General features: G+C 44.0%; 1 protein-coding gene across 2 annotated transcripts in view; it reads right to left on the bottom strand.

The window, feature by feature from the left end:
- The window catches only part of LOC136879179 (uncharacterized), a 96,935-nt gene that overhangs the window by 57,103 nt on the left and 23,630 nt on the right, over positions 1-16,202 (bottom strand). For both annotated transcript variants that reach the window (XM_067152949.2, XM_067152950.2), the window contains exon 3: positions 5,611-5,820. In XM_067152949.2, the coding sequence (XP_067009050.2) occupies positions 5,611-5,820 (210 nt within the window). The remainder of the gene's footprint in view (positions 1-5,610; positions 5,821-16,202) is intronic.

Here is a 16,202-nt window from a genome sequence, read left to right as displayed (position 1 = left end):
TTCTGTTGTGTTCTGAGTGAACTTGAAATAGTCGGTTGCTTAACATTCTGTCAATTAGTGTAGTAATTTTTAAGCAAGGAACAGCTTTAATCAGTTTAAGCATAAGGCCTTCCCTCCAGACTGAACTTTTCCTGTGACTTTTCCTCATAAATAAAAATCGCAAGTGTTTACAGTAAATCAGGCGAACGAGGGGGCCATAATCCTTTATAGATGATCTGATCAACATCGAACACTTCCCGAAACCGTTGCGAAGAGCTACGCGCCTTATGAGCCGTCGCACCATCCTCCTGGAAATAGCCGTACCTTTTTTTCCTTCAGTCAGCTCAGCAAAGAAATGGTTCGAGAATGTTATGAATATAACGCTCGGAAGTAATTGCGTCCTGAAAAAGTATCGGACCGTTCATTCGTTGGGTACTAATAGCGCACCACACACCCACTTTCACGTCGTGCAAAGGTATTGGCTGTAAAATGTGCGGTTTCTTCGTATCCCAGATCTTATTGTTCTGTGTTCTCAAATGAAACTACGTTTCGTCACTCATTAAAAGAAAGTTCGGATCCACGATACCATCGTGGACACTATTAATTAGCCAATTGTTAAGTCTTATTCTTGCAATGAAATCTGTAGGTTGTATGGTATGGACTGAATGAGTTCGGTAACATCGTAAATGTAATAATTTTGTTGCTTTACGTGCTGATGTGTGTGAAATACCCGTTTCTTGAGCTAATTTCCAAAGCGACGTATGTGGACTGACTTGCAGTCTTGCCTGTGTATCTTCTAGCCTCTCTTGTGTGAGAGCTGTTCTCCTTCGCTGTTTTTTTATTAGTTACGGAACCAGTACTATGCCACTTGTGAACGAGTTGATGCACATAACGTTTTGATGGTAAGTAGAACCGGAAAACTCTGTACAGAATTTTTGAAGGGACATTTAACTGATTTCATCTTCATGTGCAAATAACACTCAATCAAACATATTCTCTACGCTGTAGTGTACTTAACCGTCCCCATAATAACCTATCAATACACCTTAAAAGTTCAATCGTTACTAGCGAACTGAGCGACAGAGCTCAACATCCTGCTGCCTCAGCTGTCAACACTTCTTTCCTCGCCAGGCTTGACACAAGCCATATGACAACCGCTAGGGGATTCCCACGGCCTGTGAACAGAACTGGGAAGTCTTAAACTATACTCCCTGTACCACATCAGGTACCAAAACTTAAAAAAAAAAACTAGGCTTTAAAATTTCTGAAAAGATCTTTTGCTACATAAATATCATAATTTTATTCATTAGAATACATGTATACAAGCATAAATTCATCTTCATTATAAACTTTTATGAACTTCAACGCTTAGTCTGCAAGCCTCTATGAATCGTCTCAGCGTATCTCCAATCCTCTATTTGCAACTACCTGTATAGCCTTTGCAATTAACTTCCGAAGCAGCAAATAGCTTGCTGCACTCTCACTGCTGTCTGGGCAAAACTATTATCCATGGTTATGGCCCTTTGGAGATAGAGGTAAAATACTGCTCCACAGGAAATCTTACGGCACCGGGAAAGGAGCACTTTGCACACCGGGTCCGGAACCCTACCTTCCCTCCATCCCTCCTAGTAATCTGAGAAGAATAATTAAGCAGAAGAAGCCCGTGGTTTTTCCCTCGGAGTCAGCGAGGGATTCCACCTCTACCGCCTCAAGGGCAATATCGTGGAGCGTGAAACGTTTGGGTCTGGGTGATACAACTGGAGAAGAGGACCGCTATCTCCCCCACGCGGCTTCATCTGCAATGCTGAACAGGGCCTTGTGGGGGAAGGGAAGATCGGAAGGTATACACAAGGAAAAGGGAAGGAAGCGGCCGTGGCCTTAAGTTAGGTACCATCCCGGAATTTGCCTGGAGGAGAAGTGGGACCGCGGAAAACCATTTTGAGAATGGCTGAGGTGGGTATCGAGCCCTCGCTCTACTCAGCTCACTTTCCGAAGCTGAGTGGACTCCGTTCTAGCCCTCGTACCACTTTTCAAATTTCGTAGCAGAGCCGGGAATCGAACCCGAGCTTCCAAGCTTGGCAGCTAATCACACTAACTACTACACCACAGAGGCGGTCCTGTGTGATACTGCTGATCGAAACAGCCTACATATTGTAGCATGAAGGCGTTTACAAAGTAGGCCCATGCATCTTACCTGCCGTATTTCCGACTTTGCTGGACGTGTGAGTGTCCTCGGCAGGATGTTCGAATGCTCCTTTTATACGTAAAAAATAGATATATTGTTTTTACAATTTGCCTTAAGTTGCACAGACACAGACAAGTCTTATGGCGACGAAGGGACAGGAAGGGGCTAGGAGTGGGAAAGAAGCGGCGTGGCCTTAATTAAGATACAGTCCCAGATTTTGCCTGCTGTGAAAATGGGAAACCACGGAAAACCATCTTCAGGGTTGCCGGTAGTGGGGTTCGAATCCACTATCTCCCGGATACTGGATACACTTAAGCGACTGCAGCTATCGAGTTCGGTTAAAAGTACATTATATGCGCACTCTTTTAGCAAATCGTTAGAGAATTTGTATAGACAGTTCTAAATCCTATGTGTATGTTTGTAGGACTAACAGTTTAACCGTTATTTTGATTCTCGTCGGATAAAACATGAGCCAAAGCACTGAAAAGCTTTTTGTCTCGAAAAATTGTCAGAGGTAAGAAACTTTGCACATAAACATTTTTCTCGAAAATCCAGTTCTAACTTAGATTGTTAGACTTCATTTTTACTAGAAGTAACCGTTTATGCAGTATTTTCTTCTTTAAGGATAACAGGCGTTCATTTTCCCCCGGTTTGATTTTGAATTTTTCTTCCGCTGAATGGCCCTCCGTAAGACGTAGTGTATTTAACATTTTTCCCATCCCAGGCCATTAAAAATGCCGCCCTCGCCCTTCTCAGTGAAACTATTGGTATATGTGAAAATAATCGAAAAGAAGACATTTAAATGGATAATCAACATACAAATTTTAAAAACATTAAAGAGGAAAAATACACAAAATTATGTAACACTTCAAAAGTCAATGAAGCTGTGGTTGGTTGCCCTCATCAATATGAGGTCATTGCTGAAGAGGTCCTCTTCGCGCTATTAGTTGGACAAAAACATCGATCACCTCATCATAGTTTATGGATTTTAAGAGTTCATTCTCAATGCATACAAAAGTCCTGCAAGCTTTCCTTAGAAAAAGAACAATTATACGCTTTCATTCTTCGAGTGACGAAAATGATCATTGGGTTGAACTGATGGATTGATCAGCACATAGATACAAACTCAAACGTATATCCACTTATGGGTGTACAATTTAAAAATCCTTTTGTCCAAGCAAAATGCGTTTTAGTTGCTAAGTTGTATGCTATGCTCCTTCCATTATGAGATGTACAGTACGTGAAGTGATAATATAGTATGGTCTGACAATTAACGTCAGTAAATACCCAAAGTTAATCCGTTTACTCCAGGGTCGGTAAGGTAAGGTGGTAAGGAGGACGAGGGCTTCGCCCAGGCGGCCTCACCTGCTATGCTGAACAGTGGCCTTGTGAAGGGATGGGAAGATTGGAAGGGACAGACAAGGAAGAGGGAAAGAAGCGGCCGTGGCCTTCAGTTAGGTACCACACCGGCATTTTTCTGGAGGATAAGTGGTAAACCACGGAAAACCACTTCGGGGATGGCTGAGTTGAGAATAGAAACCCGTTCTATTCAGTTGACCTTCCGAGGCCGAATGGACTCCGCTCCATCGTTCGTACCACTTTTTCAAATTTCGTAGCAAAGCCGGGAATCAAACTAACCACTACACCATAGAGGCGAACAATTAGGAAGTTACAAGCGTAAATTATGAGATGTACGTGAAGTGATAATATAGTCTGGTCTGACAACAAACATCAGCAAAGACCCAAAGTTAACTTTCTTTCTTTCTTTCTTTATTGCATCCGGGAGATAGTAGGTTCGAATCCCACTATCGGCAGCCCTGAAGATGGTTTTCCGTGGTTTCCCATTTTCACACCAGGCAAATGCTGGGGCTGTACCTTCATTAAGGCCACGGCCGCTTCCTTCCAACTCCTAGGCCTTTCCTATCCCATCGTCGCCATAAGACCTATCTGTGTCGGTGCGACGTAAAGCCCCTAGCAAAAAAAAAACTTTCTTTCTTTACCCGTTTACCCTCCAGGATTGGTTTCTCCCTTGGACACAGCGAAGGATCCCACCTCTACCATCACAAGGGCAGTGTCATGAAGCGTTAGACTTTGAGTCTAGGGATACAACTGGGGAGGAGGACCAGTACGCTGCCCGGGCGGCCTCATCTCCTATGCTGAACTGGCGCTTTGTGGGAGGATGGGAAGATTGGAAGGGATAGACAAGGAAGAGGGAAGGAAGCGGTCGTGGCCTTTAGTTAGGTACCATCCCGGCATTTGCCTGGAGGAGAAGTGGGAAACTACGCAAATCCACTTCGAGGATTGCTGAGGTGGGAATCGAACTCCCCCCTCCTCCGCCTCTATTCATTTGACCTCGTGAGGCTGAATGACCCCATTCCATCCCTCGTAGGCCGATGACCTCAATGTTAGGCCCCTTTAAACAACAAAGTACAACAAACATCCCTCGTACCACGTTTCAAATTTTGTGGCAGAGCCGCGAATCTGAACCCAGGCCTCTAGGGGTGGCAGCTGATCACACTAACCACTACATCACACACTACATTTATAAATTATGCATTTATAAATTTCTTATGTATGGCATACCCGTAATAACAAATTGTCGATTTGAAAAACCGCCTCTGTGGTGTGTTGGTTAGCGTTATTAGCTGCCACCCCCGGAGGTCCGGGTTCGATTCCCAGCTCTGCCACGAAAAGTGGTACGAGGGCTGGAACGGGGTCCACTCAGCCTAGGGAGGTCAAATGAGTAGAGGTGGGTTCGATTCCCACCTCAGCCATCCTGGAAGTGGTTTTCCGTGGTTTCCCACTTCTCCTCCAGGCAAATGCCGGGATGGTATCTAACTTAAGGCCACGGCCGCTTCCTTCCCTCTTCCTTGCCTGTCCGATCCAATCTTCCCATCCCTCCACAAGACCCCTGTTCAGCATAGCAGGTGAGGCCGCCTGGGCGAGGTACTGGTCATTCTCCCCAGTTGTATCCCCGACCCAACGTCTGAATCTCCAGGACACTGCCCTTGAGGCGGTAGAAGTGGGATCCCTCGCTGAGTCCGAGGGAAAATCCGACCCTGGAGGGTAAACAGATTACGAACGAACGATTTGAAAATAATAATAATAATAATAATAATAATAATAATGCCGCTCCTCAAAAGTTGTTGGTCCATAAAACCGAAGGTACCAGAGATAAGCTTTCAAAATTTGAGCCTGATCTGTCTAGTAAATTTGACGTGAATGAAAGGCAGAAAGACAAACAGACCTACATTCAACAATTTAATGAACACATGCAATCAACATGCTATCATTTCTCACTGCTCGCTTAGACGAATCTTCAGTTCAGCCCAAAATGGCTGCGAGGCAAGGCTTATCCATATTTGAAAAATAGTTGATAATACAGTTTCGATACAAAGCATTACGTGACATTGTTCCTAATGCCATCTACCAGCTAAACTGCTTACCTCGGTTCCAAAGTAGTTCTCTCCGTGTGCTGCTGCAAGCGCTGTATAACTTGTTGCTCGGCGTGCTGCTGCTGCCCTCTGCTAGCAGTATGGAACAACTCCTTGTTGCCATCTGGATATTCAGCTGTACACCAGAGTTCACTGAAGGCAAGGCTTGTACTGCGGTTCGTTTCAAAGAAAGCTGGGCATACTTGGGCAGCTCGAAGAGTCCTGCAAATAAAATTTCGAAAAAAATACAATTAAAAAGTCATAAAATTAACATTCGTTTGTGTCATAGTCAGCATTTCATCTGAGGTGAGATGTTTATTCTTCTTCTTCTGCTTCAGGGTCGGATTTTCCCTCGGACTCAACGAGGGATCCCACCTCTACCGTCTCAATGGCAGTGTCCTGGAGCTTCAGACTCTGGGTTGGGGAATACAACTGGAGAGGATGACCAGTTCCTCGCCCAGGCGGCCTCACCTGCTATGCTGAACAGGGGCCCTTCGGGGGGATGGGAAGATTGGAAGGGATAGAAAAGGAAGAGGGAAGAAAGCGGCCATGGTCTTAAGTGAGGTACCATCCCGGAATTTGCCTGGAGGAGAAGTGGGAAACCTCGGAAAACCACTTCGAGGATGGCTGAGGTGGGAATCGAACCCACCTCTACTCATTTGAGCTCCCGAGGCTGAGTGGACCCCGTTCCAGCCCTCGTGCCACTTTTCAAATTTCGTGGCAGAGCCGGGAATCGAACCCGGACCTCCGGGGGTGGCAGCTAATCACACTAACCACTACACCACAGAGGCTGACGGGATGTTTATTACCTACTATAAATATAATAATACTACCGCTAGTCTTACCAGAAGACTCAGTATTCGGCAGATAGTGGGTTCGAACCCCATTGCCGGCACGCCTGAAGATGGATTTCCGTAGTTTTCCATTTTCACATGAGCCAAAGGCTGAGGCTGTACCTTAATTAAGGCCACGGACGCTTCTTTCCCACTCCTAACCATTCCCTGTCCCATCGTCGTCGTAGGACCTGTGTCGGTGCGACGTAAAAAATTAAAAAACTGATAGATACCTTTGTATGTGATAGGCTGTCACTTTCTAGGTCTCTCTATACTCTTACGTTATATAGAAGTAGATAGGCATTAACTTAAGGAAAAACACTATTCTGTTCTATTACTAATAATGTATTTCAATAATTATAAAGTTTATGGCAATGTTTATTTATCTTATATCGATTATATCGATTGGAAAAAAGAAAAAATTGCCGCCCCTCAAAATTTCCTGAACGGGCCATGTTGGTCCATACATAAATACAACCCTGGTAAGTAGCCTATATGTTAACCGAAGGAAGTCCGGCTCCATGGCTAAATGGTTAGCGTGCTGGCCTTTGGTCACAGGGGACCCGCGTTCGATTCCCGACAGGGTCGGAAAATTTAACCATCATTGGTTAATTTGTCTGGCACGGGGACTGGGTGTATGTATCGTCTTCATCATCATTTCATTCTCATCATGACGCGCAGGTTGCCTAAGGGTGTCAAATCGAAAGACCTGCACCTGACGAGCCGAACATGTCCTCGGACACTCCCGGCACTGAAAGCCATACCCCATTTCATTTCACCAACGACAAGCTTACCAAATGAGCTTGATCGGTCAAGTAACTTCTACGAGAATGAAACGCGGAAAGACAAATCCATTTACACTCCAGCCAACCAGCGACATTTCATTTGTTTGTTCGTTCGTTCGTTCGTTCGTTCGTTCATTCGTAATCTGCTTACCCTCCAGGGTTGGTTTATCCCTCGGACCCAGCGAGGGATCCCACCTCTACCGCCTCAAGGGCTGTGTCCTGGAGCATGGGACATTGGGTCGGGGGATACAACTGGATCGGATGACCAGTACCTCGCCCAGGCGGCCTCACCTGTTATGCTGAACAGGGGCCTTGGTGGGGGATAAGACGATTGGAAGGGATAGACAAGGAAGAGGGAAGGAAGCGGCCGTGGCCTTAAGTTAGGTACCATCCCGGCATTTGCCTGGAGGAGAAGTATGGCTGAGGTGGGAATTGAACTCACCTCTACTCAGTTGACCTCTCGAGGCTGAGTGGACCCCGTTCCAGCCCTCGTACCACTTTTCAAATTTCGTGGCAGAGCCGGGAATCGAACCCGGACCTCCGGGGGTGGCAGCTAATAACGCTAACCACTACACCACAGAGGCGGACTTCATTTGTTAGTTTTGTTTACAATTCGGAATCTGTATATTTGTGTGTAACCCCAAAGGACTCAATTTGCTATTTGTTTTACATCGCACCGGCACAGATATGTCTTATGGCGACGATGGGGTAGGAAAGTCTTAGGAGTGGGAAGAGAAGCGGCCGTGGTCTTAATTAAGGTACAACCCCAGCATTTTCCTTGTGTGAAAATGGGGAAACTACGGAAAGCCATCTGCAGGGCTACCGACACTGGGGCTCGAACCAACTATCTCCCGGATGCAAGCTCACGGCTGCGCACCCCGAACCGCACGGCCAACTAACCGGTAACAAAGGACTCAATAAGCACTTAGCCAAGAGCACCCCACCCCGCTTTCTCCTCTCTATTTCATCAAATCCCCCGAAACCATCTCCCTTCATCCCGCCTACTCTTCTGACAGGGAGAAGGCGTGCCTTTCTAGGTGGCCCACCCCACCCCTTCAGAGAGGGTGATGAAAATTTGCTCGCACATGCACTTCCTGTGCCACCAAGCAGAGTGGGCTTCGACTCAACAGCGGCTAGTTTCACTAGCCATGCAGGTCTGCATTCGGGAGACAAAGAGGCTCTGGTCCCCACCATCGGCTGTTCTGAGAATGGCTTTCCGTGGTTTTCCATTCTCCTGGACTAAGGCGAATGCCGGGCAGATCATTTTACAGGCCACGGCCGCCACCTCCCAATGTTCTTCGTAGGCCGGAGCAACTGGCTCAGACAGTTAAGGTGCTGGTCTTCTGAATCCAACTTGGCAGGTTCAATCCTAGCTCAGTCCGGTGGTATTTGAAGGTGCTCAGATAGGTCAGTCTCATGTCGGTAGATTTACTGGCACGTAAAAGAACTTCTGCGGGACAAAATTCTGGCATAACGGCGTCTCCGAAAACCGGCAAAAGTAGTTAGCGGGACGTGAAAAACAATACCATTATTATCTTCTGCGCTCATGGTCTGAGAGAGGACGTTACGTTCGGGTGGCGGACGGTCTGATTCCCATCGTCTGCTGTCCTGAGAATGGTTTTCCATTCTCCTGCACTACAGCAAAAGTAACGACAGATCCTTTTATAGGTCAAGGCCACCACTCCGCCACCTTCTCCGCACCTCAATTCACCGTTTCAAGCCGCCTTGGCGTGAGAGAGGGCGTGGCCCTCTAGGACGCTCACAGTTAGCAGTCTTAACAATTTAGTAGGAGTTGTTCCTGTGTCGCGGAGTGCACAATGTTGTAGGGGTAGGGGCAACGGCGTAAACTAGTTTCACCCCCCACCACCACAACCCCTTGAACATCTGAACTCCTTCTAAAAACTGAAACAATAAATTACTATTTTAATTGGATATACTTGTTTCTCCCATTGAGACTAACATCTGCCATAATAAGTTCCGATTATTATTATTATTATTATTATTATTATTATTATTATTATTATTATTACTTTCATTCATTTTTCTTTCTTTCTTAATCCGTTTTCCCTCCAGGGTTGGTTTTTCCCTCGGAATCAGCGAGGGATCCTACCTGTACCGCCTCAAATGCGTGTCCTGAAGCGTGAGATTTTGGGTCGTGGGTTGAAATTGGGGAGGAGGACCAATACCTCGCCCAGGTGGCCTAACCTGCTATACTGAACAGGGGACTTATGGTGGGGGTGGGGGGTGGAAAGGTCGGAATGGGTAGACAAGGAAGAGGGAAGGAAGCGGCCGTGGCCTTCAGTTAGGAACCATGCCGGCATTTGCCTGGAGGAGAAGTGGGAAACCACGGAAAACCACTTCGAAGATGGCTGAGGTGGGAATCAAACCACTACACGACAGAAGTGGACATTATTATTATTATTATTATTATTATTATTATTATTATTATTATTATTAATGAAATGAAATGGCGTATGGCTTTTAGTGCCGGAAGTGTCCGAGGACATGTTCGGCTCTCCAGGTGCAGGTCTTTTGATTTGACTCCCGAAGGCGACCTGCGCGTGATGAGGATGAAGCGATAATGAATACGAGGCATACCCCCAGCCCACGTGCCAGAGAAATTAACCAATGGTGGTTAAAATTCCCGACCCTGCCTGGACCCCTCTGACCAAAGGCCAGCTTGCTTGTTGCTTGTTGTTTAAAGGGGCCTAACATCGAAGGTCATCGGCCCCTAACCATTTAGCCATGGAACCGGACATTACTATTATTAGAGCCAAGAACTTGTAGCTTTGCACCCCAGTTTGTATCTCTCAGCTTAATATTAATAATAACAATAATATAAATATTAATAATTTCAGCGTTCCAGTAGTAGTAGTAAACACACTGGTAAACTGTCCCCTTAATTAAGGCCACGGCCGCTTCCTTCCCAGTCCTAGCCCTTTCCTGTCCCATCGTCGCCATAGGACATATCTGTGTCGGTGCGACGTAAAGCAAAAAAAAAAAAAAAGCTGTATTTGAACAACCGTGAGTTTCGCTGGGTGTGCTACGAAACTTCGAGGTTTTGTGATATTTTTGGCATGGGAAATATTAATGTCATTCCACTCAGTAGTTTTTTTAAAGAGGAGTTTATAAAACAATATTCAAGAGCTTAAACATATTCACTTTACAGATGAATCATTGTCTTCTTCTTATTCTTCTTCTTCGTCTTCTTCTTGTACCATATCCTCATTGGATGTCGGCTGTTATCAGAGCCATGTTGTTTTTGTTCTCACCACTTCGGAAAAGAGTGGAGGGTACTGAGAACATAGCATTCTCGTAGATTCTGTAGCCAAGATATTCTTTTTCTTCTCCCACTTCTCCTTCCTTCAATTTTACCTTGTAAGGTAAGCTGAAGGAGTCGGCGTTGAAGTACTTCAGTGTTATTCTGTCAACCCGTGATATTCTGAGCAGGCTTCGGTAGCACCAAATCTCAAAGGATCGACGTTTTTTGGTGGTGTTCTCTGTTAGGGTCCAAGTATCGGCACCACAAAGCAAGACACAAAATACATAACACCGAAGTAAACGGAGAAGGAGATTGATCATAAAGTTTTTGTTAGAGAGAAGTTTGCTCATTCTCTTGAATGCAGTCCTTGCATGTTCAATAAGCATTGTTTCACACTTTGGAATAAAAAGAAGATGAGTTATTAATGAGAAACTTGAGCTTCTTGTTTTTTACACAGAGGCCTCATTTCGAGGCGGAATTTAAGAAAAACGCACTCCCTGTTTCTCACGTGGGTTTTCATTTCTTTGCTACTATTTCAGGAACTTTATAACTGGACTCCTGTGCTTTTTCGGACGTAGTGTTTCTCTTCGAACCATAGCTTTTGTTTGGTTTGCTTCTGTTCACTACAACAGGCTGATGTAGTTCTTATCTTTCCCAGATAAGTGACTGTGTTTGTTATTCAAATGCCTTCTCAGTTTACTGGGTGCCATACATAACATACGCCACACAAGTAAACAATCTGAAAACATTCCAGGCTTGGACGAAATGGCATTCCGACGACAAGCGTACAAATAAGTGACTGCTGAAGGCAAACAATCCGCGCTCAAGACCGGGTCTCCAATTTTATGGTCAACTATTGCCTATAGAAAATTCTCGCGCTACGCCACAGTATCAAAATTAAAGGATTATCCGAATATCGGATTTTGTGGTATTTGAGGAATTTATTATGGAAAGCAGAGAGGCTGGCAGAAATATGGTTTTACGTCTCATTATTTTTCCGGTTTATGGAGGTGCAGAGGTGCAGGAAATTTTGCGTCCGGGAGTTCACTTGTGTACTGAAACGAGGGTGATGTTTTCAAGCTCGAGCGAAGACCACCAGTCGAAACCCTCCAACTTTGACTGTCATAGTCACTCACCTAGGTATTATCACTATACAGTAAAATCGCACAAGTAAGTCATTTCAATTACCTTGGTGAATCTATACAGTCCTCGGGACTAAACCGAATTGCCAATTAACGGCCAGATTTTTATGCAGTAACAGGTTAGATTGCAAACTAATTCGGTTAGTAGGAAGTGTCGGCCACCCGCTCTTTCATGTTGCAGCAAGAGTAACATAAATTATAGGGGTTCTGATGGACCGTACCCCTAATGTCTATGCAATCCCTATAGCACAATGGTTGTGAAGGTAGACTATACTTTTAACTCGCTTCAGTAAGTAAGCATTCTAACCTATAAATGCATAAAAATCCGGGCTCTACCGGCATTGAACAAAGAATCACCAAGTTACAGAAGGCCTACAAGCTAAAGTGGGCTCACTACAACAAGAAAAGCATTTCGATAGATGCAAAATTACGGCACTATAAAACAGTAATTCTTCCAGAAGCAACCTATGCAGCTGAAACAATGGTGATCGACGGTCATTCTAAAATCAAGGACATAGAAAAACAGGAACGAAAAATTATTTCGGAAGATTTATGGGGCAGTCAAGACAACTACGAAAATATAAACACCACTACGGATGAAATCAGAAAACGCCGAGCAAAGTTTTACACATACATTTACAGAATGGACAACTCCAATACGGCAAAGAAACTACTCAACATCGTAACAAAGAGTAAATGCGGTACGGAATTACCGTGATTACTGTTTTAAGAGGAAGTACAACCAGGCAACCATCCTCTATATAACACTAATCAGAAAGAAAAAAATGGAAGGGATCCGACACTACGAAAGTTGAAGGTATGGGTCAAAGAAAGACAAGGGCCACGAAGGGCGTGAAAATGAAAGACTCCCTAGCCCTCGGAAACCTAATAGCGTCGGGGTCGGAAAAGAACAAGAGTTGACCAAGGAAGGTCGGATAGGATAGATGAAAGTGAGGAGCCTGGCACAAGTAAGTGGAGGCAAAGCCAGGACTCAGCTAAGGGTTCCATGGTCACCGACCTACGCCCCTAGCTGAGAGCCCCTGGGGCCCCTTTAATTCGCCTCTTACGATAGGCAGGGGATACCGTGGGTATTATTCTACCGCCCCCACCCAGAGGGGGTGAGGTTCAAAGGGACCTACAACAGATCAACGTAGCGAATCTCAGGGACCGCACCGAGAGCCGAAATAAAATCACAGATGTAAAATTTGAGTCAAGAATATCACGACAACCTGGAAGAAAGTGGACAGAGGAGCGTAAGAGGAAGAATTCAGAGAGGATGACGATATTTTGGGAAGAAAAGAAGAAAAACGCCCGAAGATTGTATTATGTATTCAAGTTCAATCGCGTGAATGAAATAAATTAAAAAATATTATTATTAGATTTTATTAGCCAAATGCTCGTCTTTTTCATTTTCTCCTCTCTAATAATATATGCCTACTCATAAATTGTGTGCGCGAATACGGCCAATGAATCTCCATTCTACAAGTATATCCTTGCAACATGTATGAATAAACCGTGGGTAACGGAATAAACCCTGAATCACATGATAAGCAACCCGCAAAGTCAACAAACACCATGTAGTTCGGACCGAACCGGTAGATGGAGGCGCAAGCGAACACTGAGTCCAGTGACGGTTGCTGATTCCTAGATAAATACAGATTAAGATTTATAGGGACTTTAGATTACAGAAAACAACTGATAGATTACAAGATATTATTACTGTGTAATTATTTTCTTTTACATTAGCACAGTACAAAAGAGCGATAAGAGAAAGAACACGGCCGTCTCGCAGTGTAATTTCTTATCGTAGTTTGTGCGAAAATCATGAACCACTTACGGTTAGAGCCCTGCACGGATATACAAAACAAAATAATATCCGTACTTCCTTCATCCGCACCATCCGCGAATGGTTATCCGAGGATACTGTAAATATTTAACTACAGTATATTACACCCAAGGTATTGAAATGGACAATGGACCTGACACCTGGCACCAGAACCCCTACAGTCACAGTTTTATGAGGGATTTTCTCTTGCGACAGCTACCGACGAATTGATCCTTGTTCCTTCCGGGCAGGAGCTAGTTAGGCTTAGGTCAAATTTGCGGCCTTTTGGTCCCACCATTCTCCCATACCTCTGTCAAGGGCCACTTAACCACAAGCAAAAATAAGAGTTTACCTGAGTGAAAATCAATAAACGTCATTATTTAGAAATTCGGAAATATCACCGCCCTATTCTCTCCTTTTTTTAATGGCTCGTCACTGCTGCCAACTTGACTAGTTACATATTGAAATCACGAGTCATAATAAAAAAAATATCTCAATGTATCAATAATGCAGGTTCCCCTACCCAAGTAAATGAACAATTAAGATATTCTTAATTAAGGCAGTTTTCAGGCTCAATGAGAAAATAAGGAATTGAACACTCTCTCCCAACCTCACTCAATTTATTTCTGCCTTTATTTTGATATATGGCCGGTCGCTTAAGTGCGGCCAGTATCCAGTATTCGGGATATAGTAGGTTCGAAACCCACTGTTGGCAGCCCTGAAGATGGTTTTCCGTGGTTTCCCATTTTCACACCAGGCAAATGCTGGGGCTGTACCTTAATTAAGGCCACGACCCCTTCCTTTCCAGTCCTAGCCCTTTTCTGTCCCATCGTCGCCATACGACGTATCTGCGTCGGTGCGACGTAAAGCCAATAGCAAAAAAATATATTTATGGCCGATGACCTTAGATGTTAGGCCCCTTTAAACAACAAGCATCATCATCGAGAATTTTGATATACGCACTACTATAACCGTATTCTTCGGCGAGTGGATTGTCGCTCGCCCGGTCGCCCACGCTGCGAGCCGGTCTCCCGCCAAGGACTATGCCGTAATGCGGCCAGCGCCCGACCGGCACTGAGTCATAGTGTTTTCGCACAATATTTCCCGTACTTTATGGAGGTATTATGTATATATTTACGCTAACGTAATGAGAATGGCATTGGAACAACACATTGAGCACTAAACACGTGAACACTTTACTAAACCGAACCTTGACGCTGATAAAGCCCTCAGCAGACTGCAAAGGAGGGGAAATTACGTTGCCGTGAAGCGCATTACGGCAAAGTGCTTAGCGAGAGACAGGCTCGTAGCGTGGGAGACCGGGCGAGCGACAATCCACTGAATAGATTTAGATAAAAGTCAGACTGAAGAGAAACCACGCTGTACTAATGCACACAAGCAAATATACTATTACATGTACATATGCCGCAAGTAACTGAGAATACACAGAGGCTAAGCCTGCAAACCGTACCAAAGTCATGAGAAGACAAGGTTAGTTTAGGTTATGTTGATCACGAAATTTCCTTCCATTTCAACTGAATTGCTTTTTGTAGAAAAGGACACGTTACTTTCATTTTCGGAGTTCTTGCAGATTTGTCTCCCTTCTTAGGGCCGGTATTATAATAGAGATTTAAACTGTTGGTTCAGTTTAAACTTCGGTTTATTTGTTATTCGCGTATTATAAAACTTAAGTTTACCTAGAGATTAATTTTACTGCCACTCATCTTCTGTTTAAACTGAAGTTTAAGAATACATAACCTTACAACACGGCAGAACAAATGGATCTCGAAGAAATTTTTTAGGTGTTTGAGGAAATAATAAGCGATGATGAAGTGGTTCAAATTATTGAACGACCATGGGCAGCAGGATTTTTTCGAGCAAGGGTACGTCACTTTCATATATGGAACGAAACAGTTTTTAAATAGGTTTAGGCTTACAAAACAAACTACCATAACCCTATTTGAGCAAATTGGTGCTGTGATAAAACGTGCAATAAAAAGCTAAGAATGTAAAAATGACTTTTTGAACTGTTTGAATGTCAAAAGTTTAATTTTTATAAAACAAAGTAACTTCCTTCTATTTCAGAAAGCATGCTGTAGAACCCCTCAGTCAGCTACTAATAGCATTGCGGTTTTATGCCCCCGGTAGTATGCTTATTAAAATGGGAGATTTCGGAGGAATTCATAAGGCCACTGTTTCGCGGACTATATAAATATTTCTGTACTGATTGCTCAAGCAATTCTATTTCCTTACAAGTAAAATTAGGGCGTTTATTGTTTTTATCCGCCATTTTACCTAAAAGAAGTAAAGAAAACATTATCGGCAGCCATCTTTTCTCGCAAGTCACTGCTACCAAGATCGTATCTCAGATTAACTTAGGCCGGCCATTGTAAGACTCAACATCGGTTTAAATTCGTTGAAAATTAACTCAATCTTCAGTTTAAACCTTCATTATAATACCGGCCCTTATACATCCTAATTGAATTCTGTACATGCGAATTGGAGGAAATAAGACCATATTAATAAAATTCCACGTTCGTCATTTGACATCAACAACCGGTACATTATTAAATGCATTATTCGAGCCTGCCACAATTCTATTTCACTGGAATTACCAAAACAGATTTATAATCTTATAGAAAAAGAAAATATGCTTTATTTATACCCGTAAACGTAACACTAGTTTTTTTTTCACAATACGACAGTGGCAGTACGTAAAATCTCGCAAGGCACGAAGAAATCATCACTACATGGTGC

This window comes from Anabrus simplex, chromosome 8 (genome assembly GCF_040414725.1).
Source record: "Anabrus simplex isolate iqAnaSimp1 chromosome 8, ASM4041472v1, whole genome shotgun sequence".
In the NCBI taxonomy this organism is placed as follows: Eukaryota; Metazoa; Arthropoda; class Insecta; order Orthoptera; family Tettigoniidae; genus Anabrus; species Anabrus simplex.
Note: the sequence above shows the minus strand (reverse complement) of the source record. Positions and strands in the feature narration are given on the sequence as shown.